At 41.0% G+C, this 24,384-nt stretch overlaps 1 protein-coding gene across 1 annotated transcript in view; it reads left to right on the top strand.

The window, feature by feature from the left end:
* The window catches only part of LOC126260351 (lipase 3-like), a 166,937-nt gene that overhangs the window by 88,097 nt on the left and 54,456 nt on the right, over nt 1–24,384 (top strand). The window contains exon 3 of the mRNA XM_049957677.1: nt 18,720–18,834. Within this exon, the coding sequence (XP_049813634.1) occupies nt 18,720–18,834 (115 nt within the window). The remainder of the gene's footprint in view (nt 1–18,719; nt 18,835–24,384) is intronic.

Below are 24,384 nucleotides of genomic sequence, written 5' to 3'. Positions count from 1 at the left end.
AGATTTACAGACAATATCCGAGAAATACAGCATGGAAACTAACACCGAAAGGACTAAAGTTATGGCTGTATGCGGAAATTACCCGGTACAAAGCACGGTCTGTTTGAAATATAAAATTCTAGAAGGAGTTAACACATTCACATATTTGAACTATAAACTATCCTTTCTGTAAGAAACAGAACTAGATGAAAAATCTACCAGGTATGCGAAAACAATGGGAGTCATTAATAATGTAATGAAACCTTCCCTGGTACAGAAACACGACAGTGCTGTACTATGGAATTGAACCCTGGACAATAAAGGTAACTGACGCGAAAAGACTATCAGCCTGTGAAAGGAAATTCTTGAGACGAACACCTGGTTACGACAAATGTGATCACAAAAGCAATGCAGATGTGTTAAAAGAACTTCAAATGAAACCTATCACACATTATGTTCAAAACTGCAAAAACAACTGCAGAAAAGGTCCATAACGAATGAGATCAAGGAGGATCCCAAATCTCATGCTACACTAACACCCTAAAAGTGTAAGATCGCTGGGTCGACCAATGAAAAGACGGCAGGAGAACTTCTCGACGAAACCGTGACACGTCAAGAGGCCAAATACCTGGAAGGGAAACGATGATAATGACGAAACGTCCGCTTAATGTTCATTCAAACCACGCTGCACCTGAAACATTTCGATTCTACTGTTTCCTAATTTTCCCACACTCCATGATCCACTTACAGATGTACAATCTCAGACATGAATTCTTTTTAAACGAAGGTCAATTTCTGATACAACCGCACATCTTTTGTCTATGCTCCTTACGTACACCTTGCTTCGTCAATTTTGAGTTAATGTGTTTGTAGTGTCTATTCTGTGCAAACCTCTTTCTCCTCGATCTTTCACTTCGTCTGCTAAGTAATTATCAATTTTTGATATTAATTTTGGTGTTATGTTTATCGCTTATCTTATTTCAGCTACTCCTCAAGATATTTCTCTTTCTCTGGCTGTTCTCAAAACAAAATTCTGTGCTCGTCAATTTGTTTTGAAATTTTTCCTCATTTTCTCTGAGTACAGCAATTTCTTTAGCGAAACTTATCGCTGATATCTTTTCACTTGTAGTTATTATCCGTATTCTTAACGTTTCTTTTAATTCCTTCAGTTTTTGTTCGATATGCACTTTTTAATTGAAGAGGAAGTCTTCATGCTTTCCGTACGCACTTTCTGTCCCAGCATTTCTCTCTCTGTTCTTCATTCTTATCAGTCCCTCTTGATTCTGTACATACTGTACAATAGCCATATTTCCCCATAACTTAATCTATTCTTCTGACGATTTCAAATGTCCTAAGCCTTTTTAAGTTATCTAACTCTTTCTCCAAGTCGAGAACTGCGAACTCCTATGAGAGTGTCTTGATTTTAGTTTTTGGGTGATTAATAGTCATCCGAAAGTCCGGTGGCCTTTCTCCAAATTCATATGTTCTGCTCTCTAACTAGGCACTTCTCCCAGTGATTTGAGGTATTCCGAAAGAGTGTTATATATCCCTTCCGCCTTGTCTGATTGCAGGTGGCTTTTATATTTATTTATTTTTTGTTTTTTCCTGTCCAGTCGCCACATTTTAGAGAAGAATGGTGGTTTAGTCGAGAAACAATTCTTCCGCCACAGACGTCGAATGGACAATTAAATTCAAATGACATGCCCTCCATCGTCTCCGGGCATTTCTTTTACTAATCACATATCAGGAAAGCGTGGGTATTACTGTTGTGGCAAGAAACACCAAACAGGTACATTTGTATGAAACTGTGGAAGGATATTACGCTATCATTGGAACAATAAAAAAACTATATCTTGTAATTGGAAACCGTTGGGTCGTAGCCATGTTTGCGCAGTGTAGTTGTGCGACACTCGTTTCACGAGTGCTTTCAGATCGATTCCTCAGGAAAATACATTTTCATTTTTGAGCTACACAACTTCCAGTTACGACAGTTAAATTCTGTACATGAGCGCAGTGAATAGTTGGTTAAAAATTGAAACAGTTTGCAAATGGGAGGATTGAAAACTATTCTCCTAAAATAAAATTCCATTGTTTGTAGAGCAGTAATATATTCAAAATTATTTTCTAGATGACAACAAAATCGTAGTCACAATTAATTCCTCTTGCTTGGTAACAAAATTTTCACGCACTTTCCACAGAATTACAACTACACAGAAAACTCAGTATTAACAAACATATCAGGTATTTAAGCTTTATTGGAACAGTTTAATGAGGAAAGTGCGCCTCTTATTACGAAAATAAAATCTTATTTCATTAAATAATTTCTGAGTATTTATAGTTACAAGATAAAATTACTGAAAATATATTCGGAAATAAAACAAGAAAAAAATTCAGTTACAGACTTTACACATTCAACATCTCGTTAAAGAGAGGGTAAAATTTAATATCAGAGCCCTTACATACGCTAGTCAAATACTAAAATTTTCTATATGACAAAACCATAAGCAAAAGGCACTATTAATTTATCGTTAATCAGATCCAGAATGAGCCAGGAAGTTTCGTTAGTCAGATGCTACAAAATTAAACTGTCACTGTCTTTCCTTGGATGAAATGTGTACTCCGCCTAATTCACTGCTAACGTCATGACTACCTTCCTAAGGAATTCCGTCACTTATGGCTTTATGGAATAGGTATTTTTTTCCCTTAGCGCTACCCATTAATCGCCTAGTATAAATGAAAAGTATTACAAAATCGTACATGAATTTCAACTTGTTTTCATGAAAATTTTTCTTGTTTGGAGAAAATATCTGCATACATTTATTTAAAAAAGAAGAAAGAAGGTAAAACAGATTGCAATCAAATTTTCCATGATCCTCTTAAGAAGAGATTAAAAAAGTGTTATCTTAGATCTTTTGAGTTATATCTTAATTTCAGGCGATGTTTCCCCTTTTTTAAGCGCACGAACGAACATGACAGAATTGACTTCGATAACAAACTGAGGAGCACATCGTTGCTCTGCTTTCACTGTGTAAAATCTGATAAAAGGCACAGCAACTTAAGCAGGACACTGTCCTGGCGGGGAGAAGGGTCCTGTCAACACGTGAGAAGCGTTCAGCTGTAGTAAATCGGGAGTTATTTCTGGGTTACATATCCATAGATTGAGCCAGCAAAGATGTAGTTGCTGTATCAGGATGTAAAGCGTGAAAAAAAAAAGGCTCTGAGCACTATGGGACTTAATTTATGAGGTCATCAGTCCCCTGGAACTTAGAAATACTTAAATCTAACTAACCTAAGGACATCACACACATCCATGCCCGAGGCAGGATTCGAACCTGCGACCGTAGCGGTCCGCGGTTCCAGTCTGTAGCGCCTAGAACCGCTCGGACACCCCGGCCGGCAAAGCGTGAAAGTTCTCTCCAGTGTCTGTTAATGATTTTTTGTTTGTTTGTGAATTGTGTAGATTTTTTTCTAATCTAATGTGACGAGAAGACTAAAAATCGCGCCCATTTTTGCTGTACCAGAACAATGGTCATTATTTCCATGCATAATTTGTGGCCCTGCTTAACTCATTCTGTGCTTTCTTCCATTTTGTGTCATTAGAAAAATGGCACTGAAATTAGTTACATCATGAAATAAATTTGTACTAGTTTTGAGCTTGACATGAAACACATTCCCAGTCTCTTTTAAGAGAGCGTAATATCACTTCTCTCTGAAACTTCCTGGCAGATTAAAACTGTGTGCACAGTTTTAATCTGTCAGAAAGTTTCATATCAGCGCACACTCCGCTGCAGAGTGACAATCTCATTCACGAAACATTCCCAAGCTGTGGCTAAGTCATGTCTCCGCAATATCCTTTCTTTCAGGAGTGCTAGTCCCGCAAGGTTCGCAGGAGAGCTTCTGTAAAGTTTGGAAGGCGGGAGACGAGGTACTGGCGGAAGTAAAGCTGTGAGGACGGGGCGTGAGTCGTGCTTGGGTAGCTCAGATGGTAGAGCACTTGCCCGCGAAAGGCAAAGGTCCCGAGTTCGAGTCTCGGTCCTGCACACAGTTTTAATCTGCCAGGAAGTTTCATATCAGCGCACACTCCGCTGCAGAGTGAAAATCTCATTCTGATCACTTCTCTCTCATTATCTGTAGCTTCCAAATGATGCAAAGATTGTATTTCGATTCGTTAAGAAAACGTAATTGCTTCCTTGTCACTTGATCAACTGTAGCGCGTCAACTGTCATCGGAAGCACGTCAGTGGCCAGGTGGCCTTGTTCTAAAGACAACAAGAACATGAACAACATCTGAACATGTAAACGATCGAATTTTTAAGCATACAGTTGCACTACCGTATGTTGAAAAATGTGCTTTTACATCTTAAACGGTTATAATTTATTAGGAGCGTCCATATTATGCGAGAAAAATTGTGTATGAAGTACAGTGGAAGAAATGTGTCGTTTCCTTGAAAACACGCTAGTCGCCGCATCGTGCCTTGGCCCGCATTTCGACAGCAGGGAAAGTGTGACTCAGAATGGCACGTTTCGTCTGTGCAGTACGGGAGACGACGCACGCTGGCCGCACGGGATCCCCACTACATTTGTTCCCTCGTCGCTGAGATCATCGCAGGCATCATATTAGCAGTTCAAGCATGTAACACCGTCTTCTTTTTCGGCGTCATCTGTTACCTTGTGCCCGGCGACATGAAATGCCAACTGTGATGTTGAAAGTCTCCACTGCTGTCCATTCCAAAGACAGATATAGTGTAGGACCTTAGTTTACTACTACTACTACAGTTTTCAGTCTTCGAATTACATGTCATTCTTTGTCCACTATGTTGACTAATTATTACCAGTATGTTTATCTCTGTGTAACTATTGCGACTTACGCCCACTAGAACTTGCTCACTTAATTCTAATCTTGGATTCCCTGGACAATTTTATCTCCTGTACTCTCCTGAATTATTGAAATTAGCATTTGTTTATGTCTCTGAATCTTACCTATCCACCTATCCGTTCCTTTAGTCAAGTTGTATAAAATTATTCTCTCCCTACTATATCCAGTACCTCTTGAAATTTCGTGCAGCTTAAACCCAGAACCTTGCCTTTCAATGGCAATGCTCTTACATACTGAGCTATCCAGGCACGATATACTTCTGGTGTCCCGCTCCGGCATACAGTGGTAATATATAAGGAAGTTTCAAAACAGTGCACACTCCACAGATGGGAGAAAAGTTCATTCTGGAAACCATTCTCTAGGCTGTGGCTAAACCACACCTCCGAAACATCCAACCTCTCAGGACTGCTAGTACAGTAAAATACGTGATGTCTGTAAACTAGGAGCAAGCTGCTGGCAAAAGTGAAGCTTTAGCTTTCTTTCCCCTGTACCTCATTACCTATTTCCCACGATACTGGGGAAGATTGGGAAAGATTAAAATCAACAATTAAAAAAAAGCTTATGTGGTACTACGTAAAAGACAAATTATTGAAAAAATGCGGGATTTAGCATTTATTGATAATGAGCAGGCCTTTTATAAAGCCCCTTTTGCGGAAAATATTAGAAATTAAATGTTTTCCTAAACCCCTCATTAATACCGGTACCATAGATTCTGTAAGTCTGTTTTTAATAAACCAAGGTGTTCAACAAGGCTGGGGTCTATCACCAACTTTATTTAATTTATATGTTAACGACCTAGTTATGAAGTGAAAACGTTAAACACAGTTAGGAATTAAAATAGGATCTAGCATACCATTAAATACGCTGTTATATGCTGACGACCAGATAATGACAGCCGGCCGCTGGTGGCCGAGCGGTTCTGGCGCTACAGTCTGGAACCGCACGACCGCTACGGTCGCAGGTTCGAATCCTGCCTCGGGCATGGATGTGTGTGTTGTCCTTAGGTTAGTTAGGTTTAAGTAGTTCTAAGTTCTAGGGGACTTATGACCTCTGCAGTTGAGTCCCATAGTGCTCAGAGCCATTTGAACCATTTTTTTGATAATGACACAGGAAACATAATATAATTTAGAAAGCGCTTTATACAGGGTGATTCAAAAAGAATACCACAACTTTAAAAATGTGTATTTAATGAAAGAAACATAATATAACCTTCTGTTATACATCATTACAAAGAGTATTTAAAAAGGTTTTTTTTCACTCAAAAACAAGTTCAGAGATGTTCAATATGGCCCCCTCCAGACACTCGAGCAGTATCAACCCGATACTCCAACTCGTTCCACACTCTCTGTAGCATATCAGGCGTAACAGTTTGGATAGCTGCTGTTAATTCTCGTTTCAAATCATCAATGGTGGCTGGGAGAGGTGGCCGAAACACCATATCCTTAACATACCCCCATAAGAAAAAATCGCAGGGGGTAAGATCAGGGCTTATTGGAGGCTTGCGTGCTACATTTTCATCACACGTTCTCGGCTGTCCAGAACTTTTCCCTTTGCACAAACACTCATTCTCTGTAAACTGTTTATACCAACGTTTAATACACCACCTATCAGGAGGTTTAACACCATACTTCGTTCGAAATGCACGCTGAACAACTGTCGTCGATTTACTTCTGCCGTACTCAATAACACAAAAAGCTTTCTCTTGAGCGGTCGCCATCTTAGCATCAACTGACGGTGACGCCTAGTCAACAGCGCCTCAAGCGAACAAATGTACAACTAAATGAAACTTTATAGCTCCCTTAATTCACCGACAGATAGTGCTTAGCTCTGCCTTTTGTCGTTGCAGAGTTTTAAATTCCTAAAGTTGTGGTATTCTTTTTGAATCACCCTGTATATATTAAACCATAACGCAGTATACCACAATTTAACTATATCTGCAAATAATACAAAGATAAATTAGAAACTTTTAGAACAAATATCCCACTTCAGTTATCTAGGATGTGATATTAGTTTTGACTGTCACAAAGACATTGGGATGGAGGTTCATGAATTCCAAGCTATCTATGGAAAAATTCACTTCTGCTACTTGCCATATGCATACTGCTGCAATCACTGTGCTTTACGGTCTGTAAGTCAACTTTTACGGTGACAAGAGTCGTAAGCCAATGGACTACTACACTTAGCATTTAATCTTCACATCTGAAAAGCTATGTTACTACAGTCTTAAGCTATTTTTTGTGATTTTTTTGTTCTTAAGATGGAAGTCTCATATGATAATAGCCGTTTGGATGTATTCAATGTTTATTCATCAGCGTGTGATGTATCAACGGCCATTCCATCTTATGAAGAATATTATTTTAGAAATTAGGTCGAGGGTTCGAATAAAATTTTATTTGCAACTTAACCTCTCCATGTTTAATTGGAAGAACTTTGGGAAGGAAAAAAAAGGGAGAGATAGATGAAATTCTGTAAAGTTATGGTTGTAGCTGCACTTGCATATGGTTCCGATGAATAGGCAGTAACAAAATAGGAAATGTACGTATAAAAGCATCAGGTATCAAGTTCATGAGATATGTAAGGAACTGTAATAAAACGGATATTATACTGAATGAAACAATGAGATCAGATTTAAATCTTTTCAGTTAAGTCACGATAGAAGAGAACAGAATGAAACAGAAGGGTCATATTTATTAAATTACAAAAAATGTATTGCCAAGAGAATAATCAATTATCGGCCGACTGTATAGAGAGAATTAGGGAAAGTTTGTAAGAGGTGGAAGGATGGCAGAGACTGGAACACGCTACTATAAATCTTAGTCCTTGGAAGGGTGATGATGTGCTGTTTTTTTTTTTCTGGCGAGGGCATGTTTTCAAGAGAGGTCGTGTTCAAAAGTGGTAATAATGTTATATGGGATGACGAAAAGTACACGCAGTAGTGTCTTGGTTCGACAACATTTTACTGTGAATGTCTGGGGCGGTATTTTCAATGATTATGTAATTCGACTTGCGTACTTCCGGATAAACTGAACGAAGTCTTGTACAATGCGGTTCAGGTCGCAGAAGATGTGCCGCTAAGAATTTGTCAGCTTATATGATTGCAAAACAACAGGGCGCCAACGCAATTTGCACTCGATGTGTGTACGATTTGGACAACGATGGATTGGCCGCAGTTGTCCTGTTTATGCCCATATTGGCCACCACACCTGACGTTAATGGACTGCTTCTCCTGAGATAACGTAAAGAGTCCAGTTCACGAAATTTTGATGGATACTAGGTTGGACTTCGTTGCTAGGATTGTCCCAGCCGCGGCAGTAGTATGCCATTCCCCTTGGGTTCTTGAGCGTGTAAGACAGTTGATGGTTCGTCACTGTACACTTTGCCGAAATCAAGGTGCTCGACATTTTCAACCACACGTGTAAGGGAACAGATTGTTGTAAAATCATAAGGCCCCGTTATACACTACTGGCCATTAAAATTGCTACACCAAGAAGAAATGCAAATGATAAACGGGTATTCATTGGACAAATGTATTATACTAGAACTGACAGGTGACTACATTTTCACGCAATTTGAGTGCATAGATCCTGAGAAATCAGTATCCAGAACAACCACCTCTGGCCGTAATAACGGCCTTGATACGCCTGGGCATTGAGTCAAACAGAGCTTGGATGGCGCGTATAGGTGCAGCTGCCCATGCAGCTTCAACACGATACCACAGTTCATCAAGAGTAGTGACTGGCGTACTGTGACGAGCCAGTTGCTCGGCCACCATTGACCAGACGTTTTCAATTGGTGAGAGATCTGGAGAATGTGCTAGCCAGGGCAGCAGTCGAACATTTTCTGTATTCAGAAAGGCCCGTACAGGACCTGCAACATGCGGTCGTGCATTATCCTGCTGAAATGTAGGGTTTCGCAGGGACTGAATGAAGGTTAGAGCGAAGGGTTGTAACACACATGAAATGTAACATCCACTGTTCAAAGTGCGGTCAATGCGAACAAGAGGTGACCGAGACGTGTAACCAATGGCACTCCATACCATCACGCCGGGTGATACGCCAGTATGGCGATGACGAATACACGCTTCCAGTGTGCGTTCACCGCGATGTCGCAACACACGGATGCGACCATCATGATGCTGTAAACAGAACCTGGATTCATCCGAAAAAATGACGTTTTGCCATTCGTGCACCCGGGTTCGTCTTGAGTACACCATCGCAGGCGCTCCTGTCTGTAATGCAGCGTCAAGGGTAACCGCAGCCATGGTCTCCGAGCTGATAGTCCATGCTGCTGCAAACGTTGTCTAACTGTTCGGGCAGATGGTTGTTGTCTTGCAAACGTCCCCATCTGTTGACTCAGGGATTGAGACTGGATGCACTATCCGTTACAGCCATGCGGATAAGATGCCTGTCATCTCGACTGCTAGTGATACGAGGCCGTTGGGATCCAGCACGGCGTTCCGTATTACGCACCGATTCCATATTCTGCTAACAGTCATTGGATCTCGACCAACGCGAGCAGAAATTTCGCGATACGATAAACCGCAATCGCGATATGCTACAATCCGAACTTTATCAAAGTCGGAAACGTGATGGTGCGCATTTCTCCTCCTTACACGAGGCATCACAACAACGTTTCACCAGGCGACTCCGTCAACTGCTGTTTGTGTATGAGAAATCGGCGCCAACCTTGTGTGAATGCTCTGAAAAGCTAATCATTTGCACATCACAGCATCTTCTTCCTGTTGGTTAAATTTCGCGTCTGTAGCACCTCATCTTCGTGGTTCAGCAATTTTAATGGCCAGTAGTGTATTACTCTTCAAATTTCGTCAGCGCTCCACGTTTCGATTCCTTCGCTGGAAATTTCTTCAGTGTTCTACTGCTGGCCCTAGATGGCTGAATACTGTCGAAAGATAGTGTCACACTGACTTACAAAAGGCTATTTACTGAACTTTTTCGGAGAAGTCAAGTTAGTGGGTAAAAATCTTCACCCTCTATGGTTAGGCGTCATCATTGGGTAAATACTGAAGGCAGATACTGCCGGAAGGAGACAATAAAATATAATTGCTATTGTCCAACTTTGGTTTTTTCCTGGTAGTTGTTCATGTTGTCGCTTGCCGCGGCTGTGTGTTTACTTCCTTGATAGCGGGTAGCCATGGAAACGGAAGCCTATAGTCGTCATCTCTACTGAAATTGTACTCATTGTTACATATTTAGACTGCTTCATTTTCCATGTTCCATTAACTTTTATTTTACATTTTTTTCTGAAACGTGTGCGAAGTTTATGCTCTTTCTGCATTATTTTATTTTAATAAATCAAAAGCATCAGTTTGCTTTTGTTCTACAATATTACTTTTATTGTGTTAACTGGTTTTCGACTTACAAGGCCATCTTCAGACATTTACTCAGTACTGTCACCAAAGACGTTACAATTGGAAGAGAAGTAATATGTCTAGAATGAAGCAGACACATGCAGTAAGTAACATCTTTGACAGTATGATGGTAATGCAATGAAAAAGTAAAAAATTGAACAGTAAGTAAATAAAAATGGAGCAGACAGGAAAACCTCTAACACAAAAGATAGGAACAGCATGCCTACATAACAGTTTCTATTAATAAACGAAACTAATAAAATAAGTACTTGACAAGGCTACATCAGGAGGTATAAAACATGGAGAGTGATACACAAAGCAATTAAAAGAAGAAACAATTATCAATGTAACTACAGAATATGCAAGGAATTCAAGCAATATCAGTAAGGTCAACAGAAATAAATAAATGCGGGAAAATGGAGGAGTTTGAGGGAACATACAGTAAATGCAATCTTTGAGAGTGTGACGGTACCGAATTTTAACATTAACATCATATTAAAAACTGTTGCTATGTAACAGTTTGCATTAATAAATGAACCAAGTAAAATATAAACAATACTTGATGAGACAATTACAAGAGGTGTTAAACATGGACAGATATACAAGTACCAGTTAAAAGAAATCCTTAACAATTGAAACTACAGTCTATATAGAATACACAGACAACTTCGATAAAACAAAAGAAGTTAATGAATACAGGAAAAAGGGAATATGTAGGAACAGACAGTCTGGGAAGTAATGAACAACATAGATGATTATACGTAGTTTATTTTCCTTCCAGTTTCGCCGATACATGCTTTGGCACAACCACACACCTTACTCCCGCTCTGTGCAGGCGTACATCTGCGTCCGTTGTAGATCAGAAGAAGTATTGACTGAAAAATTTAATACTATTCATCCGAAGTATTGTTATTTTTATTTTTACTACACATATAAAGGCGCAACTCTCTGTATGTCAATTCATACTCAATTTGCCTCAAACTGAGAATCTCCGGCAACAGACATATTCAGAACCACAGCTAAATTCTTCATAGATTGTAAAGTTACCTCTCTTCATTCTTTTGTGGCTATTAAACTTCTCGTAAAATTTATAGTAGTTTTCCCGACTGCACATAAGAACCTACAGCCTGTTTCAGCAGCATTACCCTTCCGTAATGAAAAATGTAAATTTCATAACTAAAAAGAGGTTATTTTTTTACTTATTTGCTGTGATATAATTTGATAATACACTGGAACATAACAATTATTGCGACTGATATACAACCAGCTAAATATAAACTGTTCTTTTATCTCAATGTTGTGCTCGAGGTTGAGAGAGAACTTTGCCAGTATCAGCAATATTTTCCATGTCACTGCAGCGGAATCGTGACACATGAACAACCACACGTAAGAATCTGCGTTTTTACCATGAAATACACTACAAGCAAAGTTGGCTACAGATGGTTAACAGAATTTTTCGTGAGAAGTTTCCTGAAATGACATGGTTGTCAGGTGTGTGTTCATTATGCAGAAATAACTGATGATAATCTGTGAAATAATTTCGTCTGAATGATGAAGTATTCTGTTAGCAATTACGTGGCCCTAATCTTACGTCCTCTGGTAAAATTAAACTTCTTGCACAAAATTAACTTTTAGCAAGGCTCTATATTATTTTCTTATAAATGATTATTTATTTAAGTTTAGTGAGAAAACCACCACACTTATATCTTTATATTATAGTGATTCTGAGTTTTATTATTGTTGTTGTACTTCTTGTTTTTTTGTTTTAAGTGCAAGCGGAATGTTAGTGAAGTATGCACGCGTATGAATGTAGTATGGCACCCTCAGCATCAATTAAAGAATATGATTTATTATACATCCTCTCAAATCACGTCGGATGTTTCCTTTAGTACAGTAATAAATCCGCTTTTTACTTGCGATAAAATACAGTGGTTTCAGTTTTACTGTCGATACTTTCTGTAGCATGTTTATTTATCACACTAAAGATGTTAGCATAATCAAAATTCCGATTCATAACTGGGAAACCTCGGATACGTTGCATCGTGTATCATAATGCCTCCCCAAACGATTTCGTTATCTCGCAATGTCAAAACGGCTAATCGTTGCTCTTTTCAGGACGAAAGTCGGCGTTACCCAATCGGGTAGGTGCCTCTAACTACGTTACTCAAAGTTGTCTCAACTGTTGATATATTTCTCTTGTCGTGAGACAAGTAGGTAGATCCACTTCTCATAAATCCTTTAAGACGGAGAAGAAACCTTAGGCACAAGCAACTGTAAAGTTCTTTCCCCTTTGCGGAGCCACAGCTACAAATGTCAATCAGATTGTAACACCCATGAAGTAAAATCCCTGAGATGAGTGGTAGATGTTGATGCTTCCAAGACAAAACCGTTAATGCGACTGTAAATAGCAAGCAAAGCGTCTACCAGTGAAGTAACGCTCTCATCTCTAGGGAGTGTTTTAAGTGTCGCAGCGTTCGCGCATGCGATCGATATTATTACGTCCACGGTACGGCGTCCCCTACTGTGTTCATTGTTTGTCGACGACTTCTCCATCTTCTCCGCATATTCCAACTTTGCAACGACCACTCGGCAATTGCATTTGACAGTTAGGTGGTTGGAGGAAAGATCGAACTCCTCAGGATTAAATTCTGTTTGGAGAGAAATATTTGTGCTGATTTTAATCGCCCTCTTTCTAATTTACCTGGTTAAAACCTCTCACTGTTAAGGAAAGGGTGAAATATCTGGTCCTCTCTTTTGATGAGAGGCTAAAATGGCTGCCACACCTTAAAGAAATAAAACTGAGACGACTCAAGGCTTTAAATAACCTTGCGTCAGTCATAGATCTTTGAGAGCCGACAGGACCCGTCTGTTACAACTTTTAAAAGCCTTTGTGCGACCCCAGCTTGAATACGGAGGCCAGACCTATGGATCAGCAAGGCCTCCTTGCCTCAAATATCAGGATGCGGTTCACCACGACTGGATTCGCCTGTCAACAGGGGCCTGTCGCACGAGTCCTGTTGCTAGCCTGTGTGCAGAGGCTGATGAACCTTGGCTGTCTATTCGACGTTTTCTCCTCGTGGTACACCAAACATATAGGGCTTTGTCCGTTCCTAAATCGCTAGCAGTCATCTCTGTTCCACAGCCGCCATTGTTAAGTCTGTTCCGTTACTGTCCATGGACAACACTGCCAAATGGGATCTGTGCGCGGGGAGCCTTGAATTACTATACGTCAGGAGCATTACGGTCCAAAGTCAGGGGTGGAGTAGGGGATCTCCCTGGATACGTAAGAGGCCCAGGTTACTTTCCTAATTTACTGCTTACGGGAAGAATTATACTCCAGACTATATTTTTAAAATTAACTTTATCGAATTTTTACATCGCCATCCAGATATTGCTACTGTTTATACGGATGTGATGAGTGTAAATAGTTAGATTTTATCAACTGCTCTGTCGGGTTCCCCTACATTGTCCTCAGGATAGGGCTCCCAGAGCAGTTTTCAGTACATCACTCTGAACTGTTTGCTACCCTGAGGGCACTGGTGCAGATGAGTCGGAGTCATGGCAAGAAAATCCCTATCCGCTTAGATTTTCAAAGAGCCATCCTCGCTATTGGTCAGATGTACCCAGCAGATCGGGTGGTACAAGAAGTGTAGGACACTCTCCATCTCTTGCAAAGGCAGGAGAGGAAAGTAATTTTCTACTGGGTTCCAGGGCATATAGAAATACGCGAAAACGAACTCACTGATGCGGCCGCTAGGGGGGTTTGCTTCCTTCCACCTCCTGTTCGCTGTCTAGTCCCTCTGCAGGCTGTTACAACTTTTGTGACCCAGAAGACCATGTGTCGCTGAGAGGCTCAGTGGCTGCATGTGAGAAATGATAAGCTACGTTCCCCAAAACATTTACTGCTACCGTGGCTTACCTCCTTTCGGCCACGACAAGCTGAAGAAATCGCCCTTCCATAGCTTAGAGTGGGATGTTTCCCATTGACACGTGGTTTTCTCTGAGGTCACGAGAAGCCCCCTGTGTGTTACAGCTGTAAAATACAGCATTCGAGCCGACGTATATTAACTGAGAATGCTTTATGTGATGACCTGAGGGCAGCTATTGGTCTTCTAAAGGACTCCTCTCTATTTTAACTGGTAATGCGGTGACTGTTTTTCCTGTTTTAAGATTTTGTGTGAAGTCTGGACTTCTTCCCAAAATACTTGGCGTAATATTTTAATCGGCTTGGATTCCGGAGAAGTGTATGCACACACGAGGCAATGCTGACTGTATGACTTATCTTAGACGATAGGTTAAGGAAATGCAAACCTACGTTTATAGCATTTGTAGACTGACAGAAAGCTTTTGACGATGTTGACTGTACACTCTTAGAAATTCTGATGGTAGCAGAGGTAAAATACAGGGAGCTAAACGTTATTTACAAACTGTACAGAAACGAGACAGCTGTTATAAGAGTAGACGGGCATGACAGGTAAGCAGTGGTTGAAAAGGGAGTGAGACAGGGTTATGGTCTATCCCAGATGTTATTCGATCTGTACATTGAGCAAACGCTAAAGAAAACCAAAGAAAAGCTTGAGAAGGAAATGCGGTTCCGGAGGAAGAAATAAAAACTGTTTGCCAATGACACTGTAATTCTCTCAGAGTCAACAAAGGAGGAGCTGAACGGAAAGGACAGTATCTTGAAAGAAGGATGCAAAATGAATATCAACAAAAACTATGTAAGAATAATGGAATGTAGTCAAATTAAATCAGGTATTGCCAAGGGAATTAGTTTAGTAAACGAGACACTTAACGTAGGACATGTGTTTTGCTATTTGAGCAGTAAAATAACTGATGTTGGCCGTAGTAGAAAGAACATAAAATGTAAGCTGGTAACGTCAGGAAAATCGTTTCTGAAGAAGGGAAATTTGTCAACATCGAATATACACTGATAAGCCAAAACATTATGACTACTACCCATCGCAACATTCGATGTCACCCGGTGCCGTTGCGGCACATGACGTGGTAACAAAAGTATGTATGTGGAGCAGACACGGACTGGCAATCACCCTAACGAAAATATGGGCTGCAAATGGGGAAATCCATTGAAATTAGCAACTGTGACAAAGGGCAGATTATTATAATGCAGAGCCTCTGAACGAGTCTCTCGAAAACGCCGAGGCTGGTCGAATGTTCACGTGCTACTGTCGTGAGCATCTACGGAAAGAGGTACAACTACCACTAGGCGCTAAATGGTTGGCCGTCCACGACTCGTCACAGAATGTGAGGTTTCGGAGACTTGTCTGCCCTGTAAAGAAGGATAAGTGGTGATCAGTGGCATTTCTGCTGAAAGGGCACAGTCCCGGTGCACGCACAAGTGTTTCGGGACACAGCGTTCATCGTACATTGTTGTGATATGGAGCTCCGCTTCACATGTTGACCTAACGACATCGTCAGTTACTATTGCAATTAGCGCACGAACATCAGGATTCGTCTGTCGATCACTACGATGGTCGTCTCCACAAACGCCGTCGTCGAGGTGAATGGCGGCTTGAAACGAGCAGTGCGCCACTGACGCGGGCTGGTGGGAGCAGTAACATGCTACGGGAAACATTGTCCTGTGCTAGCATGGGATCTGTGGTAGTAATCCCAGATGCGCTACCAGCTGCGAACCACCGGCATCTCTTTGTTCTTGATGTCTTCCCAGACAGCGATATCACCTTTCAGCAGTATAACTGTCCGTGTCTCGGAGCCAGAACCCTGATACAGCGGTTTGAAGAGCATTATAGTGATCTCACGCTGACGTTTCGACGACCAAATTCGGATTATGTAAATTCTGTGGTCGCTATCGGGTGCCATCACCGCTTATGCAGATCAGCGGCCCTTTATTTACACGAATTACATGACCTGTGCATGGATATGTAATACTAAAAACTGTCGGATCCCAGATACACAGAATCAGTGATGAATTTCGTTCCAAAGACGGACAAACAAACTATTAAGCAGGTGGTTATAATGTTTTGGCATCAGTATACTCGCAATGTTAAAAAATGTTCAAATGTGTGTGAAATCTTATGGGACTGAACTGCTAAGGTCATCAGTCCCTAACCTTACACACTACTTAACCTAAATTATCCTAAGGACAAACACACACACCCATGCCCTAGGGAGGACTCGAACGTCCGCCGGAACCAGCCGCATACTCGCAATATGTTACATTTATTTACGTTCGTGGTCAACTGCCAGTCCCTGCACCTTCTCTGTCTGCGGGATCGAGCTTGATATTTATGGAAGAGCTTTTCCTTCTCCATAAACGTCAACAACAGATTACGTCAGCATATAGGCGTAAGATTATGTGTATCAGTCCCAAGAACCATTTTGAAAATGGCGATGACCTGCGCTTTTCTATAGTCACTAGGTAATCTTCGTTGCTTCAGAGACCGACGATAAACAGCTGCTAGCAAATTCATGCGCATAATCTCCGTAGAATCTTACAGGCGTATCTTATGGTCCTGATGTCTTTTTTTCAGTACTGACCGATTGTAGCTGCTGACGCAAATATCAAATAAAATTTAGCAGTGAAATAAAATCAATTGAATCTAGAATTAAGTTAACAAAATAGTGAGGTTGGGAGTGTGGGAGGAAAAGTATGGAAAGAAGACTCCGTGGAGGCTACAGTGCCATGATATCCTTATCTGTGCAGCTTCTAATGAAAGATTACAGAACCTTTACTGATGAGCCAGAAAACAACCATGAAAGTGCGGGAAATAGGAATACTAAGCCACACAAAACAATGCAGAATAACCAGATAAAATGAAGGAAAAATATCAGGACACACACAGTTAAAAGCGGACAGTTGACTGTGGTCGGGTGAACCCTTAGAAATGTAGACTGAAGTGTTAGGAAGTCGTTTTTGAAAGTATTTATATGGAGTTTAGCCGTTTATGGAAGTGAAAAATGGAAGATAAACAGTTTACACAGGAACAGAATAGAAGATTTTGACATGTGGTGCTTTAGAAAAATGTGGAAGGTTAGATGAGTAGCTCACATAACTAACGAGAAGGTACTGAACAGAAATGCGGAGGAAAGAAATTTGTGGCACAGTCTGACTAGAAGAGGGCATCGGTTAAGAGGAGGCATTATATTGAAGGGAAGTGTGGGGGTCAAAATCGTAGAGGAAGGTCAAGAGATGAACATGGTAAGCAGATTTAGAAGGATATAAGTCGCAACAGTTATTCGGATATGAAGAGGATTGTACAGAGTAGATCAGCATGGAGGCAACAACAACAACAGCTAGGTTTTAATGTGTCACAGAATGACTCGGTTACCCATTATTTCTAAGGAGTCACCCAGCCGCAGTCAGCTGTCACCTTTTAATTGTGTCTGCCCTGATATTTTTTCCTTAATTTTATCTGGTTATTCTGCATTGTTTTCTATTTCTGGCACTATCAGAGTTGTGTTCTTAGTACTTGCGTGAGGATACCACTTGGATTTAAATGTTATTGTTTTATTTTCGTTGTTTCGTAGATGACCACGTCTTTTATCGCTATAAAACACCTAACGTCATCAGCAACAGCAGCAGTTTCACATCTCTGGCATAAAGATGTAATATAGGGCATGGTTATCCGTATTTAAAATCACTGTTAGTCCTGAAATTTGTTGCAGATAATAAAGGAGAGCAGCATTCTCTACAAACATAGAAAAATTGCAAGCGATGAATTAATACCGTCACGGATTACTGTAAAATGTACAGCGCGTCCAAAGTCACAGACTAAGAAATTTAGCAGTCTTTAAGATTTTGAACATGGCTGCACTACAGCAACTGTTACAGAACAGCAGGTGTAACAGACAGCCAACCAGGTGCAATAATTGGTGGTTTTCAAGTAACCTTTACCATGGTTTCGACGGATTTGAATACATCTTCCCCAGAATGACAACAAACTTCACGTACGCAATCAGTCAGTGAATCTATCTCCACATGGCATGTGTCGATAACGGTCTGTATGTCCATATGTAAAAGTTAACCCTAGGATTTCCTGGTATCCACGCTCTCCACTCTCTCTCAGTCGGCACGTAGCTATTAACATGGTCTGTTATTTTAAGAGATTTGTCTTACTGATGTGGCAAGCCCTTGATTCTCGGGGCCTTAACTTTTACACATGGACGTACAGACCGTTGCAGCCACTGGTCATGTGGAAATAGCTTTACTGACTGATTTCTGATGTGACGTTTGTTGTCCTACTGAGGAAGACAGGCTTAAATGCGTCGAAACCATGCTAAAGGATATTTGAAGACAATCATTTATTGTAAATGGTTAGTTGTCTATTATACCTACAGACTTCAAGAATTCATGTTGAGAACATTATAAAACACAATGGGAAAGATATTCCTGTGAAGACTCAAAATGAGGAGGAAGGAGTAATACGAAATAGGGAATAATTCAAATATAGTTATGTAATTTAATTTTTTATTGCAACGACTAGTAATATAAAATACCGTCGTTTATGCTTCACAGGATACCTCCTGGCGGACGAAGGCTTCGACGTCTTCATGGCAAACTTCAGAGGGAACTTCTACTCAAGAAGACACGAATCGCTGTCTCCTGACGATCCTGCCTTCTGGAGGTTCAGGTAACGATCACTGTCTCGAATACGAACATAACGAATACTTACGGTGGTGGAAAACAACTTCAAGTCAGTACCAGTCAGGCAGTGAGTGTTGAAGTAATACAGAAATCACGAATTTTTGTGCTGGACAAGGTAGTTGCGGTGATGGTTGCTGTTGCTGTTCCTTTTATGAAGTGTTCTGGCTTTGGTGCACCAAACTCACATTTATTGTTTCATTGTTTTTTGCCGTATTCATCCAATGCCCTTAGCGTCAAACATATAAATGTATCAGGAAGAGAACCGCCTATCACCAAAGTGGTTGCTGTTATGGCTTTGTTGCTGCCTACGAGGGTCATTCAGTAACTTCAACAACGCATTTTTATCTCTCCTAATTTCGCTTGACAGAATGCGGATTTTGTCGTGGGAAATAATGGAATATTTCCGCTTCAGCCATTACATCTTGTAACACGCCAGGGAGTACGAATGGGTGGGGTGGTACCTTTTAAACTGACTTCTCGTTTTGTGACGGTTGCTTTTCTTGACCGCGCGCCCTGTCCACACCACGTACCTGGTAATCCCGCTGTTCTGCTCCACACTGCTGCTGGTTTGCCTGAAATTATTTATCGAAATATGCAAGAGGGTTTAGGGGAGCCACTCAACGTTAAAACACAACACTGTTCGACGTCTAGTATGAACAACTATATCCTGAGACGATTAAAGGAAAATCGCAGGTTGCACTGTTTGCGTTCCAATTCAGAAGTGTTATCCCAATTAATGGATGATTAACAATCCACAAAATATCATTTAGACGAGCGTACGCGTAACCGACAGGACGCGGGTGATTGTTGAAGATGCGGAAGCCGAATGATCGAACGAAAGTTCTTACGCTCGTCACACCTACAGATACCTGGTAATAGTCCTCCTTGTCACTAGTAATGATATAACACTGTTCGTAAAGTTAATTTTTCAGTTCTCAGTTCTCACTCGTACGAGCGTGCGCGTAACCGTCGCGGCGCGGCTGATTGTTGATAATGCGGAGGCACGATGATCGAACGCACGTCCTCACGCTCGTTACAAGACACTGGCACTTGACTGCACTCTTTTATGGTAACTAATTTCTACTGATACACATCAGTTCATTCTGGGAGACCGAACACGGCGCGGATGATCGATACTGTGCGACACGCAACGAGAGGATACACAAATACGTTATCGACGGCACTGCTCACTTTTTCATTACTTCTTGACGCACTTTCCTCTGAATCACTTCCATATTTCATCACTTTACAGTAACAGCACTTGTAGCAAACACTTCAACCTGAATACTAAAAAAAACCTCTCACATGCAGGGCTACACACTACACAACGTAACAGTACCGTGTCCCGCGCTCGACGCACTACAGACGCGGCTGCCCGCAAAGATACTCCACAACTAAGCCAGCAAGATGACAATACACTTACAATCTTCATGAAGCCCATATAGGTCGCGGTCTTATAGATACAGTGGCATTTGTAATGTAGGTGGATTCCAAGCAAAGAATGGGCATTGCGTTTCTTTTGGCTAAAATCAGAGGGTTTCAGCTATTCATAGGCGCTTGCAGAATGTCTACGGAGGCCTGACAGTGAACAAAAGCAGGCTGAGTCGTTGAGCGACGCGTCTGGCATCGTAGGAACAGGGTCGCGCAAACCTGTCCGCCTTCCCGCGTGCCGGCCGGCCGCACACAGCTCTGACTCCTGCAAGGTTGGACTGTGGAGACACTCTCACTGGAGGTGATCGACGGATCACAATCAAACACCTCGCTGCTCAACTGGACGTTTCTGTTGGTAGCGCTAATACACCCGTCCACCAGATGCAGTATTCAAACGTGTGTGCCTGCTGGGTTCAAAATGGTTCAAATGGCTATAAGCACTATGGGACTTAACATCTGAGGTCATCTGTCCCCTAGACTTAGATCTACTTAAACCTAAGGACATCACACACACCCATGCCCGAGGCAGGATTAGAACCTGCGACCGTAGCAGTAACACGATTCCGAACTGAAGCGCCAAGAACCGCTCGGCCACAGCGGCCGACCACGCTGGGTTCCTCGCCGACTAACAGGACACCATAAACAGCAACGATGGACCACCTGTGCAGAATCGCTTCCACGTTACAGGGCTGATCAGCACAATTTTTTGTCGAACATTGTCACAAAAGATGAAACACTGGTTCATCACCTCGAACCGGAAACTGAACGGCAACACAAGGAGTAGCGGCACACCAACTCTCCTCCGAAGAAAAAGTTCAACGACGCAGCCTCAGGCGGCAAGTTCATGGTGACAGTCTTCTGGAACTCTGAAGGTTTTATTCTGTTGATGTCCTCCATGGTGCAACGATCAAATCTGAAGTGCGTTATGCTACGCTCAGGAAATTAAAGAAACGACTTCAGAGCGTTCGTCGCCGCAAGTATGCGTACGAACTTCTTCGTGGCAACGCTAGGCCTGAAACAAGTCTGCGCTCTCGAGAAGAGCTCACAAAACTTTACTGAACTGTTCTCCCTCATCCGCCCTAATCCCCAATCTCGCACGTTCCGACTTCCATATGTTTGGACCAATGAAGAACGCACTCCTTGGGAAGCAGTAAGTGGGTGACGAGTTGGCTATTGGTACTGCAAGACGTTGGCACCAACGTCGACCTGCAGAATGGTACCATGTGAGCACACAGCGCTTACAGTAACGGGGCGTAAGGCGTCATATTGAACGGGTATTATGTTAAAAATTGGATGTTGTAGCCAAAAGAGTCGGGAGAAGCGTAGTTGGGTTGGGTTGTTTGGGGGAGGAGACCAGACAGCGAGCTCATCGGTCTCACCGGATTAGGGAAGGATGGGGAAGGATGTCGGCTGTGCCCTTTCAAAGGAACCATCCCGGCATTTGCCTGGAGCGATTTAGGGAAATCATGGAAAAACCTAAATCAGGATGGCCGGACACGGATGCGAGTCCAGTGTGAATAGCGTACTGTATTGCAACTCTCAATAAAACCAATCTGAAACTTCCTGGCAGATTAAAACTGTGTGCCGGACCGAGACTCGAACTCGGGACTTTTACCTTTCGTGGGCAAGTGCTCTACCAACTGAGCTACCCAAGCACGACTCACGCCCAGTCCTCACAGTTTTAATTCCGCCAGTACCTCGTCTCCTACCTGCCAAACTTCACAGAAGCTCTCCTGCGAACCCTGCAGAACTAGCACTCCTGGAAGAAAGGATATTGCGGAGACATGGTTTAGCCATAGCTTGGGGGATGTTTCTAGAATGCTGTGAGGATGGGGCGTGAGTCGTGGGTAACTCAGTTGGTAGAGCACTTGCCCGCGAATGGCAAAGGTCGCGAGTTCGAGCCTCGGTCCGGCACACAGTTTTAATGTGCCAGGAAGTTTCAAATCAGCGCACACTCCACTGTAGAGTGAAAATTTCATTCTTAAAACCAATCTGTTTTGAGAAAAAAATGTTTCGTATTACTTACTGAATGCTCTTCGGACATAAGCTGTACATATTTGTCGCAGGACCATTTATTATTATTATTATTATTATTTATTTTATGGCCTTCATTGGACCACTCTAGTCAAAAATACAAAGTTCTAAACAAGTTGTTACACAGGGATACAATTTGGTTCAACAATAACTTAATATGATATTTAGGTAATATAATTATTAGAGTCTATTCTTATATGAAAGGTGTTTTGCTCTTCTTTCTGCCCAATATTTCTTCATTCTTTCAGATATTTTCTTTCTTTCTTCACCTGAGACGACTCTTCCTGTACTCCTTTTATTGATTTTCATTTGTAGTCTGGTTTGCGGGTCTTGCAGTATTCTAGTTTTCTCTGTCTTGTTTTTTAGGTCATCTACTGTAATTTGAAGTTCTTTTATATCTTCCTTAATTTCTGTGATCCATTTAATGTCACTCTTGCTATTCCACAATTTTTGTATTATTTTTTTACTAATTCTGTTTTCTGTAGTTCTCATCAGATGTCCAAAGAATGAGATCCGTTTCTTCCTGATTGTGCTCATGATTGGTTCTATTTTCTTATATACTGTTTCATTTGATGCTATTCTCCAATGTCCATTTATTTTATACTGTTTATTTATACATGTCCTAATTATTCTTCTTTCTATTTTTAGTATTCTGTCAATTTTTGCTGTATTAGTTGTTTTGAAGACAGTTTCAGCTGCATACGTTATTTCTGGTTGTGTAACTGTTTTATAGTGTTTTAATTTTCCATCTATAGATAGGCTTTTTTTGTTGTATGTAGTTTTGGTAATGTAATTTGCATAGTTCACTTTTTTTATTCTATTCTGCCATGATGGCTTCTCATTTAGATTATATGTTATTATTTCACCTAAATATTTAAATTTATCAACAGTTTTGATATCCTGTTCCCCTATTGTAATTTTGTTTGCAAGTGGTGGATCAGTTAGCATAATCTCCGTTTTTTCAAATGATATTCTAAGGCCTACTTTCTCTGCTATTTCTTGTAGTGATTTCACTTGTTGCCTGGCTTCTTGAACGGTGTTGGCTAGGAGAGCAAGATCATCAACGAATCCCAAGCAGTTTAAGCTAATATCATCTTTTGCACTTCCAATTCTTATCCTCTTTGGATTGTCCTTGTACCATTCTCTCATTATGTATTCCAGTGTACAGTTGAACAGTAATGGTGATAGGCAGTCACCTTGTCTTAAGCCTGTTTTTATGAGGAATGGTTCCGAAATTTCTCCTCTAAACTTCACTTTTGATTTGGTGTTGGTTAGAGTGAGTTGTATTATTTTAATTAGCTTTGGATGGAGTCCTAGATTTATTAAATTTTTTAATACTGAAGGTCTGTGGAGACAGTCATATGCCTTCTTAAAATCTACAAATGTCATTGCCAGAGGTTTGTTCCGTTTCTTGTAGTATGCCATAATCAATTTTAAACTAATTATCTGCTCTGCACAGCTTCTCCATGGTCTGAAACCTCCCTTATATTCCCCTAACTCCTGTTCTAATTGCTCCTTGATTCTTTCATATAGGATCTTGGATAGAATTTTGTATGTGCAATCGAGGAGAGAGATTCCTCTGTAGTTGTCTGGGTTGCTCTTATCTCCCTTTTTGTGTAGTGGGTGGATGATAGCTGTGGTCCAATGTTTGGGAAATCGTTCTGTTACCTAAATTTTTGTTAAAGCCATGTATAAGGAGGTCTTGACTATGTCACTTGCATATTTCCGCATTTCAACAAAAACTTGATCTTCTCCACATGCCTTATAATTTTTTTGTTCTTTAAGAATTTTTTCTACTTCTTGGAAAGTTGGAGGGTCTAGTTTGTTAGGTTTGGTTTTTATTGGGGTATTTATGTTGATTTGTAAGTGTTCTTTGGGTTTCTCGCAATTCAGAAGTTTGTAAATGCTTTTGCCATGATTTCTGCATTTTCCTTGTTACTGTGTGTCATTCTTCCATCTTCATCTTTCAGTATTAGTGTAGGGGCCTCATACTGTTGTAGTTGTTTCCCAAAGATTTTGTAGTAGTTCCTGGAGTTGGTTTTATGATAATTACCTTCTATAGAGTTTATAA

This window comes from Schistocerca nitens, chromosome 5, assembly GCF_023898315.1.
Source record: "Schistocerca nitens isolate TAMUIC-IGC-003100 chromosome 5, iqSchNite1.1, whole genome shotgun sequence".
Taxonomy (NCBI): Eukaryota; Metazoa; Arthropoda; class Insecta; order Orthoptera; family Acrididae; genus Schistocerca; species Schistocerca nitens.
Note: the sequence above shows the minus strand (reverse complement) of the source record. Positions and strands in the feature narration are given on the sequence as shown.